The sequence below is a fragment of the Perognathus longimembris genome, chromosome 4, assembly GCF_023159225.1.
Source record: "Perognathus longimembris pacificus isolate PPM17 chromosome 4, ASM2315922v1, whole genome shotgun sequence".
Classification (NCBI taxonomy): domain Eukaryota; kingdom Metazoa; phylum Chordata; class Mammalia; order Rodentia; family Heteromyidae; genus Perognathus; species Perognathus longimembris.
This window is the reverse complement of record NC_063164.1, coordinates 76,740,719-76,766,140: the sequence shown is the minus strand read 5'-3', so window position 1 is coordinate 76,766,140 and position 25,422 is coordinate 76,740,719. Positions and strand designations below refer to the sequence as shown.

Below are 25,422 nucleotides of genomic sequence, written 5' to 3'. Positions count from 1 at the left end.
AGGAGTCAAAGCCTGTGGCAGGTTTTAGAGAATCATCTGCTTCCTCCTGAGCTGGGAAGATTTTTGAGGAGAGAGCTCAGGAAGTTGACATACATAGCTTGTGGGCAAAGCAGGCTTGTGCTGATAAACCTTAAGTCATGGATTCTACCTTTTAGAGCTAGATATTATTTAATGAGTTAATTGATACTTGTAAGGGATTTGAGGATGAAAGACATTATGAGAAAACAGTGTTTTTGTATAGAACACAAAGAACAGCCACTTTAGCAAAATCATTATACTGATCAAGCTAGTCATTCCTTCTTTCTTCCTTTCTTCCTTTTCTTTCTTTCTTTCTTTCTTTCTTTCTTTCTTTCTTTCTTTCTTTCTTTTCTTTCTTTCTTCCTTTCTTTTTTCCTTCCTTCCTTCCTTCCTTCCTTCCTTCTCTCCTTCCTTCCCTCTTTCCTTTTCCTCCCCTCCCCCCTTTTCTTTCTTTCCATTAAATTGTAATGTACAGAGGGGTTAGAGTTATATAAGAAAGGTAATGAATTCATTTCTTTTAGAACAGTGTTAGCACTCCTTCATTCTCTCCCCTCTCTTTCCTTCTAGACCTCCTTATCCTCAAGTTCATTTCCAACATAGTGTCTAGTGAATATCACTGGTAAGTTGGTTCACTCTCTATCCTACCATTTCTGTGATTCACCTTCCCTTCCTCAAGTCAGATAAACTCATATATAAGACAAAAGGTATAGAAATAAAAAACAGTGACAATAGGGAATAAACCAAATGAGAAAAGAGAGAGAAAGAGAAAAAGAAATAAATGCGAACAGTTCAATTAAGAAAAAAAAAAAAACCTCTTGTTTCCATTTCTTGGAATTCATTTCAATAAGCACAATTTCATATGGTCATATGTACATAGAATTTGATCCATTCTGATCCATTCCTAAGAATATCTTCCTTTGTCCTCAATTTCGAATGCTTAGAGTGCTGTTTAATTACTCATGTGCAAGTGTAATTATTTGTCTCTAAACATCCATTGGAATAACTTGTATTTTTTAGATATATTCTAGTTATTACAAATGAGGAAAAACATGCACCTGATTTCATTGGGTCTGGCTTACTTTAATTAATGTAATTTTCCCAAGTCTCTTTGTTTCATTATGATGGGGTAATGTCATTCTTTCTGATGGAAGCACAGAATTTCATTGTGTATATTTATACCACATTATTTTGATCAGTTCATCTACTGAGTGGCATCTGGGTTGATTTCATATATTAGCTATGGTAAATAACACTGCAATGAATATGATTGTGCTGGTAGCTTTAGTGGGGACTGAGCTGTGGCCATTAGGATAAATGCTTAGGAGTAGGATTGCTGAGTCATAGGGAAGCTCTGTGCTTTGTCTTTTGAGGAACCTCCATACAGATTTCCAGAGTGGATAAGCAAGTTTACATTCCCACCAACAATGTAGTATTATTCCCTTTTGGCCACATCCCTGACAGCATCTTTTATTAGTAGATTTCTTGATAATGGACATTCTAACTGGGGTGAGGTATAATCTCAATGTTGTTTTGATTTTCATTTTTATGGCCAGACATGTTGAACATTTATTCATGTGTCTATTGACAATTCTTATTTCTTGTTCAGAGAAGTCTCTCTTTATGTCTTTAGCCCATTTATTAATGGAATTGTTTCTTTGAAAATTTATTTTTGGGGATTTAGTTTTTTGAGCTCTCAGTATATTTAAATACAAGTCCCTTGTCTAATGCATAGCTAGTAAATATCTTCTAACATTCAGTGGACCTTCTATTTATCTTGTTAGCTATGTCTTTTGTTAGGCAGAAATCCTCCAGACTGATGAAATCCCATTCATCAAGTCTTTGTTTGATTAGTTGTGTTTGTGCCAAGGAGCCCTAGTGTTTCCACTATCCCTTCCAATAATAGTGTCAGTGTATCTGGTCTTGCATTGAAATCTTTGATCCACTTGGAATTGAATTGGGTGCAGGGTGTTATATAAGGATCAAACTTCAGTTTTCTGCATGTGTATAGCCAAATTCTGACAGCATCATTTGATGAAGAGGATGGCTTTGTTTCATCCTGTGCTTTGGCTCTCTTATCAAAGACTAGGTGATTGTAGGTCTGTGAGGTCATTTCTGTGTCTTTGATTCTATTCCACTGGTCCTCAGACCTGTTCTTGTGCCAGTACCAAGCTACTTTTAGTACTACAACTTTGTAATAAAGTTTGAAGTTTGGCATTTATATGTTTTCCAACACTATTCTTTCTGCTAAGGATTGTTTTTTTAGTTTAGAGTCTTCTATTATGCCATATGAATTTTTTGATTATGTCTTCTATGTAACTGAAGAATGTTGTTGGGCTATTGATGGGTATTACATTGAATTTGTAATGAAATATTGCCACTTTCAAGATGCTAATCTTTCCAATCCAGGAGCATAGGAGGTTTTTCTACTTCCTTATGTCTGTTTTAATTTCCTTTTTCAGATTTTCAAAGTTCTCATCATAGAAATCCTTTACATCTTTGGTTAAGTTAATTCCTAGGAATTTTTGAGGCTATTGCAAGAGGAGTTGCTTTCCTGATTTTAGCCTCACTCTTCTTATTGTTGGCATACAGAAAAACTATTGGTTTTTGTGCATTGATTTTATACCCTGCTACTTTGCCCAAGTTTCAGATCAGTTCAAGTAACTTGGGCGAGGAACCTATGGAGTTCTTGAAACACAAGATCATAGGTCTATGGTTTCCTTAAATTAAAAAAAATCCAGACGCTCCCTAGACTTTCCTACTTCTAATTTGTTAAAATAAAATGAGAATTGCAGAAATAGTATATTCTCTATACTTCAAGCTGCTGATAAGTTGTGTAGTGGATACATTCTGTTAGAAATCTTCCACAAGTTCCATATTTCCTTCATTTTCTCAAGTGTGTTAAACAATTAAGTTTTTTAGACCATATTTGTTCCAGGAATAATGTATGGGATTAAAGGCTACTAATTCCATCATTCTCTTGAGTAGCTACCAGCCCATGTATGAACAGAAATATTAAACAAGAAAGGCATCATTCCACACATGCACATGGTGTTAGGTGTTATGATGGGAGGGTAGTCAGAAACTACAAACTACCACCTGGAATTAAGCAGTCACTCTCCATAGGGGAATTTGAATTGAGATTTGAGAAATGAGTAGAAATTTTCAAGCAAATTACTGAAGAAAGAACAATGTTGCAAGCAGTTGAGACAGTAAGTGCAATGTATAACACTGAAAAGTTGCAAACATGACATACTGTCTAAAAGACAGGGGACCAAGGAATGAGCCAGGTGGAATGGGGAAGCTAGACATTCCTCAGATACTGAGAGACAATGAAGTGAGGATAAGAATTTCAGTAGCCATAAAACACAGACATGAGTTAAAATATTTCTCCCACCTGGAACTTTATTTAAAACTCAGTTGACTCCAGAGTACAGCAAATGTACACACACATACACACACACAAAAGATAGCAAAGTTTTAACATTGACTAATCATTTCTTCCATGCTACCCAGACTAAAATAACTATTACACAACCAAATTACACTAATAATTTTCCCAGACAGTAAATGGGAATGCTATTCCCACTGAAGTCCGATGAGAGGCAAAGAAGAAATGACATATTTAAATCAAAGCCACAAAGAAAGAAAAGAGGAAAGAGAAGAGAAAATTTTAAGGGAAGAAGGAGATGAAATACAAGGAATGCGTCCAGAAGACTAAAAATGTTCTTCTGACATCTGACAACAAGAATCTGGATTTCTTCATGGTAAACAAATAAAGCTCCACTGGTCAGGGGTGAAAGGCTCAGGGGGAACGTTTAGAGAGCTTCCTAAACTTCAAATGCTACCATTCCCAAACTGACATTTTGATGAATTAAGAGTAAATAAGTAAGATACATGAAGATAAAATTTCTTTTAAAATACGCTGTAGTTAATATCATAGAGAAAAGAACTTGGCGAATCCCACTATGTACTGCCAACATTTGGCAAATAGTTCAAGGCTTTCATAGGAAACCCGCAGCCACACGTGTTCTCTCACCTTGTGTGAGACAAGTAAGATAAGAGAATGTCCCTGAGAGCATTGCTCCACAAATACACAAGAGTATAATGATCAATGTCTGTCTTTAACATATGAAGTCAAAAATAGCTTTGAAAAAAATCCTTAATAATTGTTGATAGTCTTTCTCTAGACTTCATTTTGGAGGGAAACTAGTTACTTTCCTTTGATTTATTTTTATTCTTCCTTTTAGGTAACCACTGTGTCCAACTATAGAATTTAGTTTAGTATCTTATCTTTTTTTTTTTTTGGCCAGTCCTGGGCCTTGGACTCAGGGCCTGAGCACTGTCCCTGGCTTCTTCCCGCTCAAGGCTAGCACTCTGCCACTTGAGCCACAGCGCCGCTTCTGGCCGTTTTTTTCTGTATATGTGTTGCTGGGGAATCGAACCTAGGGCCTCGTGTATCCGAGGCAGGCACTCTTGCCGCTAGGCTATATCCCCAGCCGTAGTATCTTATCTTAAATATTATTTTATTGTTATTAGTAAGGCATTGTACAGAGAGGCTACTAATTCAAGATTGGCATTCATTTCTCTTTTGTATGTCACCTTTTCCTTCACTTCCCCAATTTCCTATTTTATTACATTTTTAAAGCGTGCCTATACTGTAAAGTAGGTATTTACTTAAGATAAAAATCATTACATCTAAAGGCATAGCAATTCTTTCTTTAACTGTATGTAAAATTAGAATTGAAGATACTCCCACAAATAAGGAGAAAATAGTTAAATCTATGGATGCTCCGGTATGGGCTAGATTTTGTCATTTAATTTTTAAATAACTAGTACTTTATATAAAGCACAAGTCAGTTTGAATTTTAGGGTGAGTTTTTGTTCTAGCTCTTGTATCTTTTATTAATGATCATTTTCACTACAAAACAACATGCATGAACAGTAGATAAAATACAGGTTGAAGGGCAGATCCAGCATATAAATAAGTATACACATAGAAGTGTGTTTTGGAAATCTTTGTATTTCTCATCCTGAGTAAATTGACAATGAGGATTAACCATCACAATGAGATATCATATAATGTAATGGGAATATTCTATACTATTCTATATAAATCACACATTTTCCACACCAAATGATTTAAGAAGCTGATTCCAGATAGAGGTGATTGTCTCCAAAGAGCACAAAATCGGAACAAAGGGAAGAAAGCAAGAGCTTATATAGGTCAGTAAAACATAAATATTACAAGGCAACATGTGCTTCTGGTGTTAAAAGCCAGGACCATCTCATCAAAATCTATCATACATTTCAGCTTAGTTCATTTACATCTATAAACAAGTAGTTTAGCAGAACACTTTGGCAGAAAAAGAGATAGAAATGTAGTGCTCACAATTGTATCTGAGAACAAGAAGCCTTCATATAAAATTAAAATACTGTAGTGTCCACACAAGCTATTACAGGCTAGTCTTCTGACACAATTGTGATCATTAATCAAAGGATGTCTTTTTCTCCCCTGCCTTGTCTGTCACCTCTAATGTAGGTTGATAAGCAGGTGATTTCTAGGGATTCCACTGTCATTGTTTTGTCTCATGTGAATGTCAGTACAAATGTAACTGCTGAGCATATTTTCAATGGTAGAAGAATGGCTGGCATCCAATATGGACAAGTTGCCAATCTGCTTTTTGCCATGTAGCGCTAAATGGGTCTTGTAGCCACATTCAACAATTTGCTCCAGAATATAGATTTAGAGTATAAAGATTGTTTGACATGTCTTAAGAATATGTCATTTAGGGAAATGTGAGTTTAATTTAGAATTAAGAACTTCAATTGGGCATAGAATTTGACAAGTAGAATCCTAAATATAAACCTTAAACTAAATATTATTTTACAAAGTACCAAAGATGAGTCCATTTGAATTCTTTTTTTTTTTTTTTTTTTTTTTTTTTTGCGCCAGTCCTGGGCCTTGGACTCAGGGCCTGAGTACTGTCCCTGGCTTCTTCCCGCTCAAAGCTAGCACTCTGCCACTTGAGCCACAGCGCCGCTTCTGGCCGTTTTCCGTATATGTGGTGCTGGGGAATCGAACCTAGGGCCTCGTGTATCCGAGGCAGGCACTCTTGCCACTAGGCCATATCCCCAGCCCCTCCATTTGAATTCTTGATGACCAATATATTCAACTGTCATTCAACTGGTCATTGTCTTTTCAGAAATAAAACTAACAAATATGATTAGAAAATTAATAAAGCAGAATATAAGTACCCACATGTTAGATACATAATAATATTTTGCATGCCCTAATCTTTTAGTTCACTGTGTGCTTCCTGGAATATCTACTTCCTGGTGCCTGGATTATGGTAAAATGTGTCAAAGTATGATGACAGTCGATTACAAATTACCCAAATCTCCTTCAAGGAAGCTTTGCTTACTAGCCTAGGACTAGAACAAGGCAATGACTTCAGTTTAAGAAGCCTAATTAGATTTTTCTCTTCTAGATTAAATGAGTACACAAATTGCTGAGACTGCCGAAAATATATTATCAATCCCCAATAAGGAAAAAAAAAAAAGAACTATTACAGGTTTAATTCTGAATAGAATTACTATTATCATATTGATTCTTGTTCTTGAACAAAGGGCTATTACTAATTTCAAATTTCTTGGAAACATGAATAAGTGTATGTACATCAAATATAAAATAGATATTGATGAAAAGATGAATATCTGATCCCAGAAATAAGAAAATGCATTGTGTTAAGACATGGTTTTAATATGTTAAAGTGAAAATCAAAGTTGGGTATAATGCACACCTATAATCCTGAACTCAGGAAGTTGAGATAAAAAGATTATGAGTTTGAGGACAGCCTAAAAACAAAGAGTATACAACAGACCCACACCGTTATGCAAAAGTATGCATTATTTTTGGAAAGAAATGTCAACAATCTTAGTCGTGAGTGCATGTTGCAATTTTCAAAATGACTAGTGTTTATTTGTTTGTTTTTGCTGCTCAGGGCCTGAGCACTGTCCCTGGATTTTTTTCTTTTTTGCTCAAGGCTAGCACTTTACCTCATGAGCCACAGCACCACTTTTCTGTTTAGGTGGTACTGAGGAATCGAACCCAGGGCTTCATGTATACAAGGCGAGCACTTTACCACTAGGCCATATTCCCAGCCCAGCAATTTTCAAAATGAGATGAGAGGTTTTATAGCTTTCTGGAAGCTAAATCTAAGGGTATTTTTTTTGACAAGTATTTTGTTTTCATAAGAAGAAAGTTTAAATTAAGCAATAAATTTGGGATATGGTTACCTCATAAAATTTCTCAATATACATACATTTCTTGAACGACCTTCTTTATGATGGTTATAGCTACTGAAACCAGTGATGCCCAGATATAAACATTGAACTTAATTATTTGGATTTCAAAGGGTAGACAATAAATAGTCTGGCACAAGATTAAAAAGACCAACATAGATCAACTAAGATGTTGGCAAAGTAGATGGCAATGTGTGTCCATATAGAACCATAATTATAAAACTTATATGAAAAAGCTTCATTTTGAGATGTTTTAGACATATGGAAGAGGCATAATTGGAAAGACATTTTCTAGACATGTACACATGTGAAAAATATTTTGCAATGAATATCATCAACCATTCTCAAAATAATTTCTATCACTTTTTACAGTAAAATATATGTATTAAATATATCTTAAAATGAAGAATATAAAAATTAACAATAAGAGAATGAGTCTTGTAAAAACTATTATTTTAGTTTTGTTTGTTTATTACAGTATGAACGTTTGAAATAGGGTCTTGAGCTTGATAGAAAAGTACTTTACCACATAACCTATAACCTCAGCCTTATATTTACATTTCAAATAGGTTTTTTGTTGTTGTTGTTTGTTTTTTGTTTTTTTCTTCTGGTCCTGGAGCTTGAATTCAGGGTCTAGGCACTATCCCTGAGCTTCTTCAGGTTCAAGACTAGTGTGCTACCACTTGAGGCAGAGCACCACTTCTAGCTATTTCTGAGTAGTTAACTGGGGATAAGAGTCTGACAGACTTTCTTGCCTGGACTGCCTTCAAACTGAAATCCTCAGGTCTTAAGTCTCCAGAATAGCTAGAATTACAAGAATGAGCCACCAGCACCCTACTCAAATATGTTTTTTCTGCTTATGCCTGCCTTCCATGAACTGCAATTTTCCTATTTATGCTTTTCATACAGCTGGGACAATAGGTGTGTAACACCATGGCTAAACTGGACACATCTCCATTTCCCAGATAGCAAAAAATTCAGGTGTAAGTCACCATGCCAACCTTACCTGCAGTGTATTCAGAAGCAACTATGAAATTACAATCTGATCTGATAGGTGTTACCAGAATAAAATGCCTCAGTGAAAAAGGATACACAGGAGAGATGTGCCTAAAAGGGATTGCAAATGAATTATCAATAGATTTTCTGATTTAAAAAAAACAAAAAATATACATTGAATGTTAAGACTGATTTAAATTGAATTCCATATGTTTAGGAGTGTGTGAAATGAAGATATGTTAGTGGTGGATTGTTACAGTCAGGAATACATATGCGTAGGAATGCTACTGAGGAAATATGACCTTTGGCTCTTAAATGATTTTATTTTTAAATTTAAGGGTGAATTTTAGGATGAACGAGAGAAAGTGAACTAACACTGTCATTGAAATGATGGATACCTTACTAAAAATTAAAACACCTTTTATAGACTAAGCTGGGAGTCCTCACATGAAAATTCAATTTGGCTTTATATTGTTTGGAAGTTCACAGTTACCTCTGTCGGGTGATAGTATATTGTTGAATCTTCCTTAAGGAACTTTCTGTTGCATTAGCAATGAAAGGCAATATACACAAATAGGTAAAATAAAAGAATTATCTATCATGGAATAAGACAATGACGTGGCAGCTACTTGATAAAATTGCATGATTTTTAAATTTTTATTTTATTTTAATCATGTGGCTTGAACTCAGGGCCTGCGTGCTGTCTCTGAGTCTTTTCTTTCATACCTAGCACTATACCACTTTGAGCCATTGAGCCACTTCTGATTTTCTAGTGGTTAATTGGAGATAAGGGTCTCACAGACTTTTCTGCCCAGGCTGGCTTTGAACTGTAATCTTCAGATCTCAAATAGCTGAGATTACAGGCATGAACCGTGGGCACTTAGAAACCTTTTGCTGTTTTAGTGATTCAGCTGACTCAGGTCTCTGGTTCCACCGAATTCTTCCTTTCCTTGACCTCAGCAGTTACATGGAGGAAGTTGCAAAGGAAGAACTCATCCAAGGATGATCAATAAAATTTAAGAGTGAATAGTATTTGTTTTAGCACTTGAATCAACATTTTAAGCAAATGTTTTCATTGCACAGAAAAAAAGTGAATAAAGGTGTATCTAACAAATCCTTCACATGCCTCTTCATAATCTGTCTTCCAGATATTTAACAGCTTGTAATGAGTGTGATCTTGAAGGCACTTTCCATAAGCTATGTGTGCATTATTAATAACATTCTGTGACTGGAAACTTCCATCATTGCAATGAGTCTTGAAAAGCATAGGTTCATTCAAAGTAAAAATTAATAGGAATTCCTCACAGTTTTAATATATGCATTTTTCTTGCAGATGGTTGAAAAAGAAGGTTATCTTCAAAAAGCTAAGATTGCAGATGGAGGGAAGAAACTAAGGTAATAAAAGTTCTTCATCCGGATGTTATATAATTATACTAGTTATTCATATCTCCAGCTTGTGCACTGTTATTATTTGGGAAGCAAGTCTCGATGAACCAAACTTTGATAATAGTTCCTTCTGCTACTAATATGATTCACATTATTCTTTCTATAATTTTCTTTTCAAAAATGTACTACATTCCTTATTGTTGCATAGAATGAAAACATAGATAATTTAAAATAATGTGATTCCTAGTATTATAAAAATGTCATGGGTTAAGGATTCATTTAAAATATATAAAAACCTGTTGCAATATTGTTCATAGCTCAAATTAACAAAAAATCATTTGAGAAAAATAAAAAGATAAAACAATATTATGAACTCAGAGTAGGTGAAAGATGTAAGAAGAAAACAAGAATTCCCACAGCAACAACAAAAGCTGTCAAGAAGAAAAGGTCAAAGATTAGTTGGGGAATCAAGAAAAATGATAGTTATATTGTCTTTATAGTACATTTAGAAATAATCATCCCAATTTTAGAATTGTTTATTTCTCATAGCAATCCTGTTCTGTATTTTTGTTTAGTTTTGTTTAGGGAACATTCAAGCTGGAAAGATATCTAAAAATGTTCAAATTGAAAGACAAGGCATGTACTCATGAGTGTATTACCAACAGTTAAAACCACGTGTGACAAACATAACCAATTATCTACACAATGGCACACCTGTTAGTTATATAGTACCATTCATTCATAGAATGGCACTGTGGCTCAAACTAGAGAATAAAATATGCTTCTGTTTGATGCTGTACACAGCTATGTTTGTATTTACTTACAAAAATAAAATTGATAGGAGGCGATGATCCATAATTTCATGATTTATGGTAGTTATTTTCTACCAATATCATGTCCTATTCAGCAAATAGGCTCTGATGGCCACCCTTCCTTAAAAAAGACAAGATCAAATTCGGGGCTGTTTTAGCCTATAAACCAATAAGAAAATATATGCTGTGTGGCATTCAAGTAGTTACAAATGTATTAACTGAAATGTGGTAGATTCGAAGGTGACCTCAAAATAGTGTAATTCCTTAGAAAGGAAAAGTCAAAGATCAACAAAGTAAACACCAAGAAATGGGTACATTCATGAGGGGTGGGTGGGGCCAAGTGCAAAGAGATAGATGAAGAAGGGTGGGGGAGGCAATGAGGAATGCAATGGATATAACACAAAGCCCATTATTGGAACTTGGTAGGAAGAAACTAGTGACATCACTGTTCACTCTTATCTTCTAACCTCATGCAATGAAGGAGATGTCCAAGAAAACAAAATGGTGCCCTACCATCCTGTTTGTGTAAATTATCCTCACCTATAACATAGCATTGGCCAAACTTACCACATTGTTGCTAAGAAGGTAGGATCAAGAGGAAACAGCCATAGAACAGAAGGCTTCGCATAGCCAAATGAATGAAACTTTTGACAGTTTCAATGTACATATGCCACCATGTGTTTATCTTATTTGCACAACAAACTTAATCAATTTTCATGCAGTTTCTCCATAAAAATTATGTTTATATAAACAGTATATACCATTTCAATGATATTTCAGTTTGCATACAGTATGCATTTTTTCAGCCTTTTCCATTTAAAGGGGCATAAATTTTAGTGCCCTTTAACAATCTCAGAAGCATTGAATTAGTTGTTTATTCCTTTTGTTGGGTATCTCTCTGTTATCATCACTTACAGCCTACTCCCTAGCTGGTTTAGTTTCATTTCGATCGTTACCCAACTCAGATATGAATCCCCTATAGAGATACTTTATAATTGTTCTGTCTTAAAAGTTTATTTTTTTCCTATTTCTGCCCATTTTGCCATACTGTATGTTTACCAAATTTTACTTATCTAATCTACCAGGATAAACACCTAAGTTGTCCCTAAGTCCTCCTACCAAAAACATTACAATAAATCATATTTAACCATGTGACAAAAATTTTCTCATGGAATATGATGGAGTATAGAATTTCTCGGTCATTTATTCATAAGCCCACTTTATGCCATTACCAGACTTTCTCCTGAAGGAGCATAGCACGTCATGCCATTTTACTTTGTAATAATGAAGCAATCCCATTTCTCCGTAATCTCATCAGATTCAACATTATCATCCTCTTGGTTTTGTCACATTTATGGCCATAGACTGTTACCTCCATGGTACTTTTATTTTCATTTCACTGATTGGTGTGGTGGCTAGAAATAATTGATTTGCTTATTATTTACTTATGTAATCATTGTCATTCAGAAGCTGAAGTCGGAGAATTATTCATTCATGAACTTTGACTATTATCTATTGAGTTTGCTTAGTTTTTGTAATGAGAGAAATCCAAATTCATATCCTAAAGATAATAATTTTTGCCAGTTTCAGATATTATAAATATATCCTGTCTACATATATAGGAAGGGTATATTTGTAGCACTTTTTCATTATAAATACTTTACAAATTGAATATTATTTGTATAATTACCACTGGGTAAGCAATATTATAGCAAGTAATTTCTACATTACTTTTTATTTATTCTTACATTGAGTAGAATTTTTTACACTAATTCTTGCTAATTTTTCTTTCATAATTTCTAAAGTTAAAAACTCAGATTATTTGGTCAATGAGCATTATTATTTCTAAATGAATCTCATAAATATTGCTATATTGCTTACACAATGATTCTGTATGATCCAGTAGCTAGGCAATAGAATGGTCACTTTAGCCATCATCTTGAAATATATAATTTTATCTCACTGATGATTTTACAATCAGTATATAATATGCCAGAGTTCCTATTACTTGTACATCATGTGTGGAATTTATTTTGATGGAGCGTTTTTCATTTTTCAATTATTTTTATTCTATTTTTTATAAATTTTAATGAGTAGTAATTGTAAATGCTAATTCTATCAAGAACTTGGTTAAATGTTTTCAAAAAAATATTTATAGAATACCATGAGGAAGCCTTTACTGTTATTTCCTACTGTACAAATGGAGACACTTAGTTGCCTGTATTAACCTCTTTCAAATTTTACTGTACTTGTAGATGATGTTAAATAATTCAATCATGGGTCTGGGAATGTAGCCTATTGGTAGAGTGCTTGCCTCATATACATGAAGCCCTGGGTTCAGTTCTTCAGCACCACATATACAGAAAAAGCTGGAAATTGTGCTGTGGGTCAAGTGGTAGAATGAGATAGCCTTGAGCAAAAAGAAGCCAGAGGCAGTGCTCCGGCCCTAGGTTCAAGCCCCAGGACTGGAAAACATATTAATTTTGTTCCAGAAACATGTTTGTTTTATTGTTCCTGCTTTAAGCAGTTTGAGGCCAAGAAATAAAACCTACATTTCAAGCCATTACTAGTTACAAGGGCTTCAGTTTTCTCTTAATGAATATTAGTTTAAAATTTTCTATAATGATTTCCATTCCTATTCATTCTAAATCTTCCATACCTTGTAGTATTTCATTTTTTCTTATATTTTTGTCTATTTGTTTTATCTATTTCCTCTTCTCTCAATGAATTAATGGGCTTATTTCAATGTGAACAAGACATGAGACAAGGTGACAGGAAGTTGTTACTTACATCTGACATTCATGAAAAGTCCTACATTAAACCTTATTTCAAATTGAGGTTATACACATTTCCCAGATGGCACAGTGACAGGCTTGAAAGCAGAATGCATTCAGTATTCAACTTTAATTTCTAATTATGAACATTGAAATTATGCCACCGCTTCTTCTGATGAACCTTAGAAATCTTTGGATTTGGGGAATTCCTTTCCCCAAACTGTAAGTAACTCTGGCCTCTCTGAAATGACATGAAACCTTAATGAAAACATCTCATCAAAGCTTAAATTTACAAGTGGCTCTTATGTGATTATATTACTTCAATACCTCATATTTGACTATGCCATTTCATCTTTTCTTTTGTGACTCTTTATATCTCTTCACATATACATTCTCACTCTATTCTCATCTTTGGAAGGGCAGGTAAATAGTAGAAGTGAAAATATGATCAGAAGATGGGTATGAAAATAAGTGCAAATGAACACGTTAAAGTGGTCATGTCTACTAGTCCTTGTATTCATCTGGGGCCCAAAGTTCTTAGACCTTTGGCTCTGTGTGTGTGTGTTTGTGTGTGTGTATGTGTGTGTGTGTGTGTGTGTGTGTGTGTGTGAACCATTATTATTCAGAATTTACTTCCTTTAGAATTTAGTACTGTAATGCTTTCCTTACATAAGTCCATTTTTTCTTTACTATTTTCTGATCAGATGACAATATATTTAGGCAGGTAGGCTGAATTGGTCTTTCTCTGTTTTCTTGACACAGGACCAGAGTCCTGTTTATAAGTGAATATCACTTATTTGATCTGCCTGTTGGTGTTGCTTAATTTTAAGAAACTTAAAACAGAAGGAAAAAAATAGCCTAAGTTTTCAAACTTATCGATCTGAGAACACATAGAACACTGAAGTGTGTAAGAAAATTTGTCTTAAACCCTCAGATGCACTAGTGTAAATCCCTTCCACTTCTGTAATGATACAGAATAAGAAAAAAACTTCCAAGTCAGCTAACAGCTGCAGCAAAAAAGAGAGTATGAAATTTATGAATTTATGTTGTATATATTTTTCTCTGATATTTTGGGTGTCCAATGTGCCATTACCTACAGAAGGCACAGATGAGTACAATATTGAAAGCTTGCTGTGGAGCATAAACAAATATGTTTAAAGCTAATGCTCAAGTTCATAGATCTTTATAATGGTAGTGAATATTTAAAGGCCATTTTCTATCAAGGCTCCTCCAGATCAGCATTCACAATCGAAATTGTTGTTATTATGTGCTGCCATCCGGTGTCCATCTTGTAGAATATCAAGCTGATGCCTATGTTGAGCTCTATGTTGTTGTTGTTTTTTGTATTTGTTTTTCTCTCTGTCTACCAATTTCACAACTTGGAATTTGTTTTATGAAAATTCTGTGAGGTATTCCAATAGTTTACAAATATCCCAGAAATTGTACATGTTGAACATTAATTGTAGTTAGTATATTTATTTCTCCATATATGTGACCTATTTTGTTTATCAAAGTTAAGGTAAATAGCTGAATATTTTTTTGATCCCAGGATCTGAATTTTTTGTGGTTTTGTTTTTTCCCATCAATCACTAGCATTTTACTTTCCATTGGCTATAATTTGTAAATCTATGTGGGTACCTAGGTCTGCCTTGATTTTTTTCTAGAACCTCTGAGTTATCGAAGTTGAATACTTCCTGAGATATGTGTCTTGTTTAAAACCCTTACATATATTTAACATATTACTTTTACTCTACTCTACTCTGGAAAGTAATTATCCTGTGACTATTGTGGGGAAATGTGGAATAATTGGCTTCTACTGATGCATGATCTTACCTATGCAAGTAAAAAGGAAGGCGAGTTAGCTTTACAAACCATCCCAGGTTAGCATAACAGGTACGTTTATATATATCAAGGAGAAAATGTATTAATTGTTTTAAGAAAATTATTTGTCTCCATCTCTTAATTCCTGTAACAAAATTCTCCAAAAACATAGTCAGTATGACTGACAGAGGGCTGTTCTATAAACAACACATACATTCCATTGAACATGAGATTTGAGGTCAGAAAACTTGGTCTAAGAAGGAGGCGGCCTTGCCCTTGCAAAGGCATGCATTGCAGCCTCATGCTGCTAGAGTTTCTTCACAGAAGTATTGTATGTGTCACCCACATCCAAGTGTTATTCAGAGTATTTGTTTCTACATTTAGAGTCTCTTTTCTTCTAGTTAGAGAGAAAATCATTAAGGACTCTTATTTTTCTTTATATGTTTGGCTCATGGTAATTTTTTTAGCAGATACTTGTGGCTGACTTAGCAATTAAAATGTGTGTTGCATATTAAATACCAGGTGGTATACCTTGCACAGAGTGGGAACCAATGCAACATGATAGCCCAGATTATTGACATATGTTGAAGTGAAGTCAGTGAACACTCTGGAGAAAGCTCAGGTATTGTGCTTGAGAATACTGTTTTTGTCATTTCATCTACGAATAATCAGATAGTATTGTCAATAGGAGACAGCAGATGGCTGGATTTGTCACAGGCTACTCAGGAGTTTTTATAATTCCAGGGATTTAACTAAAACTATGTTGAAGTCTGACATTGATGATATTCTTAACAAAGTTAGCACTGTTTAATCCTTTAAAATTCAGTACAAAGTAATAAATAGCTTACTGGTTTTAATGTCAGAGAAATTGGATTTCAGTGAAAATGTAAGTAAGTTACCTGAACTCTCCTGGCCTCTTTTTCCATGCTAGTAAATGGAGTGCCTGCATCCCCATTTTTACTTTAATTTTGTATGACAAACTCAACCTTAAATACACAAGCATACAATTAACTCAAAGCAATGTATGTTCATTATTTTTAAAAGAAGTCATGAGAAAGATTGGGAAAAAAATTAAAATTTGTCAATAGCTGCCAGATGCTGGTGGCTCATGCCTATATTTTTAGTTACACAGAAGGTTGGAATCTAAGGATCTCAGTTTGAAGCTGGCCATGGCAGGAAAGTCCACACTTTTATTGCCAATTAACCACCCAAAAGCTACCAGTGGAATTGTGGCTCAAGTGGGTGGCCATGGGTGGGTGGGAGCCCAGGGACAGTACTCAAGTTTGAATTCAAACTCCAATCCCCCCAATCCACTACTTCCCTTCCTCTTCCCCCCAAAATATTTTTCAATAGCACTTTTTTCAATTGATAGGAAATTCTTTTCAAACAATAGAACTCAACTTTTGGAATAACTTCACTTTCATTATAACACAATAAAGATAGCACTTGCCATTTATAAAGTCATGATAAAATGGCATTGTTTATAAGGTTTCAGAATTCATGTCACTAATTTTCTAAGACCTGCAGTTCTTACCCTCTCTGGTTGATTTATCTGGTTTACTTAACAGGGAGAACAGTTCAAAGTCTTAAGACAGAACAATGAGATAATTGAATTTCATGCAACTTCAGTTCTAACCAGTTCCAGCTCCAAGTTTAAGAAAGGGAGAGTTTTGCCAGCAAGTTCTATAAACGATCAACATCTGAAACAGATTCAAATCAGAATCATTTATCCAGGAATTTCTGTAGATAGGAAGCAAATAAGGTATAGTATCTCTCTGCCAGAGATGAAAAATATAGTGGGAAATACAGCAGGCAGGTTAAATATGGATTTGTCATGTGTGAGAGTGTTCCATACTCCCTGACCACATATGGTCAGAAGAAGGATGGTAATAAAAAAAATGCCCAGCAATCTATTTAGTGTTTCTCCTCTCTGTTTGGAGATTTCTAATATGACCTGCATAAAGAGAAGTCTATTACTGTTTCTATTCACCATATTGCTGCTAGGATTTACAAAGAGAAATAAACACGAAGACAGAGGGGAAACATCTTTTATTAAAAACTTTTCATGATTTGCTTGAAAAACTGACTCTCCAATTGAAGATGTAGGTCCAAAAACACACTATTTGTGAAAAATCCACATTTTTTTGTTTATCCTGTTCTTTTTTTATCCCCATAACACACTAATTTATCATTCAGAAAGCATGGGGAATGAAAGAATATCTTAATTCTTTTTGTAAATATTAACCTTCCAAAATCAAAACTGTCTTTTCAATCAACACCATAGATGTGAAGAATCAAACAGAACTAAATTACACAAAGATCCTGAAGACATTTTTACATTTTTGTGTAGTTTATCTATTGACCTGAATGATGTTTTCCTATAAACCTCATTTTAACCGTATTTGGTAAGCAGAATTCAATTAAAAAAATAAATGGTAAACCAAAGAAAAGTGCAAAAGTATGATTGAATGGAAAAAAGTACGTATATTCTCCTTAAGGCTTTTGCCACCTAAAAAAAGAGTAAATTTATTTAAATCAACACTGACATATCCAAACTGCAGAAGCATTGTGGGCTCAATGCACCTCAAAGCACAAGAGGTGGTAAATAATAAGAAACACAAAGGAAAGTCAAAAATCATGATTTTTCTACTCAATTTAACTCATGTTTTTTTGTTCTTGGCCAAAGCGCAATCATTAAATCATAATATATATGGATAATATATATATATATATTTTGTAAATACAAAGGACATATTAAGTACATATTAAGTATATATTTAGCTCCTCGATTATCCAACCCTAGGTTCTGAAAATACCTCTGTAGTGTTGAAAAGATTAATATTTGGGAGCTTATTTTTAATGAGGTAGATAAAGAAAAAATTTTAGGATATTTTTATTATTGGTGACATAGGAAGAATTCATGGGAAACAAATTTAGGGAAGACAATATTTGGATTTCTGATGGAATTAATAACCAGTAAGGGTTTAAATGGGTAAAGATAGTCCTAGGATATAAAGGAAATGTAGTGAGTGTTTGCCTAAAAATTTTCCATCAGTACTTCCCTATAGCATGGGATATTTTACCCTATGATATGATGTAATTCATAATATGCCATTTCTTTCAATAACATTTTTTTATATTCAGATAACAATTTAAAACTTGGTTCTTAAGAAAATTGGGATTATTTCTATAAATAAATTTAAACCAATAAGAGTGAATATTTTAATTAAAAATATACAACTCTAAAGATTTATTAAAACCACATTGTCAAATTGCACTACAGCATCAGTGCAAGAGCTAAGCCCTCACAATTCTCTAACACCCTGATTTATCCTAGGTATTAACCTTTTTTTTTGTATTTGGCAATTTGATGGATAAAGAGAGAATATTGCCAACATTTCTTTGATTTTTTTAATGAGACTTAATATTTTAAAAATATTTTTAGCTGGGCCCTGGTGGCTCATGCATGTGGCTCAGTTGGCTGAGATCTCAGGATCACAATTCAATGCCAGCCTGGGCAGGCAAGTCCGTAAGACTCTTGTCTCCAATTAACCACCAGAAAACTGGAAGTGGTGCTGTGGCTCAAGTAGGAGAGCCCTAGCCTTGACCTGAAGAGCTCAGGGACAGTCCCCAGGCTCAGAGTTCAAGCTCCACGAATGACAAAAATAAACAAATAAAAATAAGAACTATATATTAAAATAATAAACTGTAATGTAAGATGGCTAGCTTCTCAGACTATGAAGTATGATAAATCAATAATAGAAGAAACAATGGAGGAAGAGGCTACAGTATCTACTTTTACTTTGTTCCTTTTAGCCTACTAAAGACCTTTCCATGGAGAAAGGTGCATGGATGAATAAAACATGCTTAGGAGTTGAAAATGCTTCTGCAGGGTATACACATTGAGATAGTTTTAACTAAATAGAATAAATTTCAAAATTAAAGATTATCTGTACTATTATTTAATTTCTGTAACACAGATTATATATACATAGAAGAATTTCACCCACATTTATTCTAAATATTGTTAGACTATACTAATAAATATCTCCTTTTATTGATTTTTTAAAATTTTTATTTTCCTAAGGAAAAATTGGTCAACGTCCTGGATTGTTCTTTCTAGTCAAAAAATTGATTTTCACAAAGAATCAAAGCAACAGGCTCTGTCCAATATGGTAAGTGGTTTTGATTTTCTACCTTTAATGCATTTCAGAAATAGTGTTGAAATAAACATTTAGTTTCATCAGAAATTGCATTTAAAGCATTCAAGTTACCAACCTCTGAAATCAGAGGGAGAAAATGACTCAATAAACTTTTAATCAGATGAAGGGGAAATAGGACTTAGTGTCTGTTTTATTAAGTGGTGCACTTGAAGAATAATCCCAAAATGAGATTAATGTTGAGCAGTATCTAGTAATGTGAAGGTAACACTTTAAATTAAGGTGCCATTTATAAGTATTTTATTCTTATTTATGAAATAATCACTAAGTGCACCTACTTGCTCAAATAATGTATTATAAAGTATGTTAAAAATGCATTACTAATAAATGCGTAACAGATGAGACTATAGGAAGCTGCTTCAAAGAATATTATAAGACATAAATTGTATTAAACCATGTATGTGCATCTTTAATACATGAATTTAAGTTTCTATCTAGCCTGCTATAAAGTGCCTCACATATCAATAAATAATAATAAACTGTTTACAAATGGCACCTTAATATAGGGTATAACCAATGAGGAAACACTCTACATTAACCAAGTGATTTTTTATCTTAGTCTAATGGTGACATCCACTATATCCAGCTAACCTTTCTGAATAGTTCTATGACTCCATCTAATGAAGCTAATACAATTTCTGTACCCTGTAGTTATTACAAAGTGAAATTTGTATTTTCATTGTACCTGGAGGAAGGCCTCACAAGCCTTCAGAGATTTGACAGTGATATTAAATAGAAGCAATTTGGAGCGAGTTACTGGGAGCAATTCTAGCTAAAATCTTGCGGCTCAAACACAAGAATTTTCACAAGACATAGGGAATAGTGGGCAGGAAATGTTTGTGACAGTGACCTGATTAGGAAGGACTGACTCCAGGCAGGAATCTACCTGCCATAGCCCATTGGCCTGATATGTGACAGTGAAAGGCATGGTCAGGCAGGAGTGAGCCACAAAGAACTAATTTATATTTGGCAAGTAATATAACAGTGGTAAGTCCTTTGCTTTCTAGCCACTAGTCATATTTGCAAGGTAATCCTATTTAAATAGACTGCCATTTGCTAAGAGATATCTTTTTTAAAGAGAAAATTTTATTTAGAACAAAAGGTTACGTTTGGCTTGCTCCTGATAATTGCAGTACCCTTTGTTCCCAAGTGGCTTGCTGATTTGGGGAGTCTCAGTTTGGCCCAATCTGTAAACTAATTATGAATAAATTAAAAATATATCTCTTGCTTTTGTAGTTTAAGCTGCCTCAAAAGTTGTTTTAGGGTTTTTTTTTTTTTTTTTTGAGTATGTAAGGTTGAGATAATCTCTTTAAGAAAAATAGCATACCCCTAAAGGCCAAACACAAAACAAGTCCTGTCCACATGCAGGGCCTTTGTCTTTCCTCTGAATAGGCTCTAAGAGGAAGTTTTGAGGGAGGGAAGTCTGTGCCTAGCTTGCTGGGTTTGGCCACTGAGAAGATGATCTTCATCCTGCTGTGTGAGAAGAATTCCATTGGAGCAGAGTCTATGTGTAAGTGCTGAGAAAATGGGAAAGATTACATTCCATATTAAAACATTTGGTTTACATTTATTTTGTTATTTGAATTTCCTCATACCAGGAGATATAATTGTCAGCTGTTTCATTATACACAGGTGAAGGAAAACTCACTTTGAGATTATAGGCAAACCCTGGAAATTCGCTCACTAATTGTATGCCTCCAGTTCAACCTTCAGAATTGTTATAAAGTGACAATAGACTTTGAGTAGTAGAAGAAATCCGTTAACATTTATTTGGCAGTCCCTATTTATTACTTCTGGCCCCATTTTCAAGGCTCTTACAGTTTCTCCCAGGCACTCATTGTCTCAAAGTGAATTCAGGGCAGGAACTAACTGTTTTGTGGTAATGGGGAAGAGAATTACAGATTCATGTTTGTACTGCAGGGATTGTCTTGCTAGTCGACTTCTTGGATTCATTTCTAACTCAGTATTAAAGGCCTAGTGGGATAGCCCATATTTACCAATCGAGCCTCCCAGAAACGATACAATGACTGCCAGGCTTTGATGAAAGATGTTGTGGTTTTGTTTTGAAAGAGGTTTATACTCAAGTCTCTCAATTTCCCTTGTACCCCCTTAGATGTGTCCTGGTGTTCATTGTGCTCCTGGGAAACAGCCTGTCCTTTCTTGGACTGTGTCAGGAGAAACTGCCTGAATCAGTGTAGAATGTAGTGTAAAAGAGCAAACAGAATCTCAATCTTTACTGTGATCTGTGATCTGATCTGTGAATGTTAATGCAGCAGTTAGACAAAGCAGCAAAACAGCTAATGACAAGCTTTGAAGTTGGACTACAGGGAGCATAATTTCTATTTTTGCCTATTAGTAGCTGACATAGTTATTTGATTTATTTGTGCTTGGACTCCTCACCTAGAATGTGAAGCTAGACGTGGTTACCAACAGAATTAGGAAGGAATCAAAGTAATATAACAAAAATAATAAATAAATTAGCATTGTAAACAATTATTAATGGTCTATTAGAATAGATTCTTCAAGAATATATAAACATACTAATGCATATAGAATAAAATGTTATATAGTTGTAACTGTCATAATTATAATTGCATACATGTACCTGAAGTGGTTCAGCATTTATAAAAGAGAGAATTTATGACTTCAGCAATTGTACTAAATGTCGCTTTAAAAAAGAAAAATAAGGAACTAGGCTAGTTCTGAGCAAAAAAATATGCTCAGTGACAGCACATAACTCTGAGTTCAAGGCCCAGGGCTGGCATGTGGGTACACATTCATGCTCACACACACACACACAACACACACACAACATACACACAGGAGAGAGACAGAGGGAGGAGAGGGAGGGAGAGAAGGAGGGGGAGAGAAATGAATCAAAGGAAAACCTTATGTTCTAACTGGACCCTGACTAAAATGCAAATTTAACAACCTATTTCCACAGTGTCCACTTGTACCTTTAAACATAATCATTTATGTTTTCTATACCTTATCCCATTTCCTATTTAATACAATGTAACAAGAATGGTGTGCCTGATCCTATAGTTCATGTGTGACTGCCTTCATTCTCACTGAAGTGCTTTTGGTTAATACCTATCTTTTCCACTTAGGGATGTTATAACAGATTTCTACATATTGGCTACCTTACATGACACACAGATCACTGATCACTCACAATTCTGAAAACAGCAAAACCCAATGTCAAGGCACTGGCAGATCTGGTATCTAGTGAGGATATACTGGCTAGTGCGTATTTGACTATTTTTAAATCTAGACAAAGAGCAGAAAGAGAGAGCAAGTGCTCCTGTCTCTTCATATAAGGGCATGCATGCCTCCAACCTGCCTGAGATGATCACTTTCCTAATCCCCACTTCCCAATACCATCACACTGGGATTCTAGATTCAAGAGATGAAGGTTGGGAGAACCCAATCACTCAATCTGTGGCAATATCCAGATCACATGCTTATGAAAGGTAGCATTTCCCTGAACATTGTCAAGAATCATTTCACTTCTTATAGCCTAGTGGTTCACTGGTTCTGAGTTCTCAGTGAACTCTTAAAAGAAAAAAGGACTATGATTTATGTTTGTGTCCTTCAAAGAGTATATTCTTGGATAATGTTAGGTTTATTAAAGTGGGTAGCTGGTAAAGGTGAACACCACTCGGTATTCAGGCAGGAGAGAAAAGTTTATTACCGAACTGCTGGCCTGTGGCCTAGATGATGCAAGGCCAGAGAGAAGGGAGGGAGAAGGGGTGATCCCCACTTAGCCCTGCATTATCTAGGGCAGGGGCAGGGGGTGTGGCCAGGTGGATTAGGATGTGACTTTAGGGAAAGGGGAGGTAACTGTCTCCATGTGTGCTGGTTACCACGTAACTGGGTGGAGACTTATTGGGGTGGGGCATCTGCATGGAGCCTCCTGGGACGGAACTTACAGATAACTCACCAGCTATTGACATCATTACATCATAGAAAGGACATTATGAAACACCACTCAAACTACAACAAAGAAAAATTTGCAGAAAAAAGACCCTATCTGCAAAGAGAGGGTCCATTTATTTGATCATCATTGTTGGCCTCACCACAAACCTGAGCAGGATTATTTCAGATGGGCTGCTGAGGACAAGCAATTGAAATCTCCCTGTTTCTCCAGATACACATTTCTTAGGTAATTATTACCTTATATTTAAAAACACAATAAAGAAACCACCTTTAATAAAACAGAGAACATATCATATATAGTTTGTTACCAGTCACCAAGGTTAGCACCCTTGAGATCAGACTGCATTCTGCCAGTGTTCCAGCAGCCCCAGCCCTGTCAGCTGTCTCTTTTGTCACTGTGGCCATTAACCTACATTTTGTTCTTTATTTGTTGCCTTCAATGCTTATTTTCCCATCTTTGTACTTTTTTTTTTTTTTTTCCCCAGTCCTGGGCCTTGGACTCAGGACCTGAGCACTATCCCTGGCTTCTTTTTGCTCAAGACCAGCACTCTGCCACTTGAGCCACAGTGCCACTTCTGGCTGTTTTCTATACACGTGGTGCTGAGGAATTGAACCCAGGGCTTCATGTATATGAGGCAAGCACTCTTGCCACTAGGCCATATTCCCAGCCCTCTTTTTACATATTTTTAAAATATAGTTAAGTATATCAATTTCTATACTTACAGAATTGAATTTTTTTCCTGTTTCTAGCTTCTTGGCTAAGTATTTCTTGCTTTTTCTGTTCTTTAATGTTTATCCTTCCATTTATTTCTCAACCAGTTTGGAAGTGATATGCTTGTTTCAGCTCTGGTACTTGTTAGTATAGCAATACAATATTGATGCTCATCAGAGAATGAATCTTCTCAAATCTTTTCCTGCTTTCTAAAATATTACCTTAGAATATTTTCAATATATTGTTCCTCCTCATAATGAATGTTATTAATCTAGTATTATAATTCTACCCTCTTATCTCTGTAAGACATCATATGTTCTCTTTAATAGAGACAAGTTTGATTAATGTTTGCAAGTTTCTATACTATTTTTTTCTTTCTGTATCTTTGACTTGTCTTCTAGAATCACAGTTCCTTCCAGGTAACATATATTCTGAGTATATTCTTGACAATTGGATCTTGTGAAGAGCACCCACCTCAGGGTCCGATTTGAAAAGTATCTCTATTTTCACTCATTTGGGAAAAATAAGTACCTTTTAGGTATAAAACTTTATGTTGAAAGGTCATCAAGAATTTCATATCAAGCTGGGTACCACTGGCTTATGCCTATAATCTTAGCAACTCTAGAGGCTGAGATCATAGGATTGTGTTTCAAAGCCAGTCTAATCAGAAAACTTTGTGAGATTCTTATAGTCAACTAACCACCAGAAAGGTAGAAGCAGAGCTATGGCTAAAGTGGTAGAGCAATAGACTTCAGGAAAAAAAAAGCATCTCAATGATAGTTCCTAGGCTTTGAGGTCAATCCTCAGGACCTGCACCACAGACACATAGACAGACAGATACACACACACACACACAAACACACACACACACATAATTATATATATATAATGTGTGTATCTATATGTATGTATATATGTATATATATACATATATATATAATTTTATTGGCCTCTATCGTCTGTGCTGCAATAAAAAATCACCATGAGGATAGATTATTGATATTTTCTTTTCTAAATATTCTTCTCATTATTTTGTTTTACACATTTATACTATTACACCCAAATACAAACTTACTTTTACTTTCCCTGCTTAGATTATTGTGACTTAAGAGATAGTCTCTTACTATCATTGGTATAGTTTAGGAACATTCTATCTTTTCATATGTAGCCAGTTTTCTTCTCTCTCTCTCTCTCATTTCCTTCTAAGCCCATGTTTAGTTAAACCTATATAGATTATTCTCACTATATCTTCCAAATATTTTCATACTCTTATATTTTTCTTTTGCTGAGAAGAATTACAATTATTCTTTATTATTTTAGAGTTGTTAAATCAGTCTCCTTACAGAAATGGCATTGTTTCTTGTTTCAGTTATTAAGATTCTCATCTGTAGTTCTTTTCTTTATAAATGAATTATATCATCTGATATACTTAATCACTTACT

General features: G+C 34.7%; 1 protein-coding gene across 1 annotated transcript in view; it reads left to right on the top strand.

Annotated features, from left to right (window-relative positions):
• Positions 1-25,422, top strand: part of Arhgap15 (Rho GTPase activating protein 15) — a 648,882-nt gene that overhangs the window by 88,683 nt on the left and 534,777 nt on the right. The window contains exons 4-5 of the mRNA XM_048345538.1: positions 9,650-9,711; positions 19,197-19,284. Coding sequence (XP_048201495.1) covers positions 9,650-9,711; positions 19,197-19,284 — 150 coding nt within the window. The remainder of the gene's footprint in view (positions 1-9,649; positions 9,712-19,196; positions 19,285-25,422) is intronic.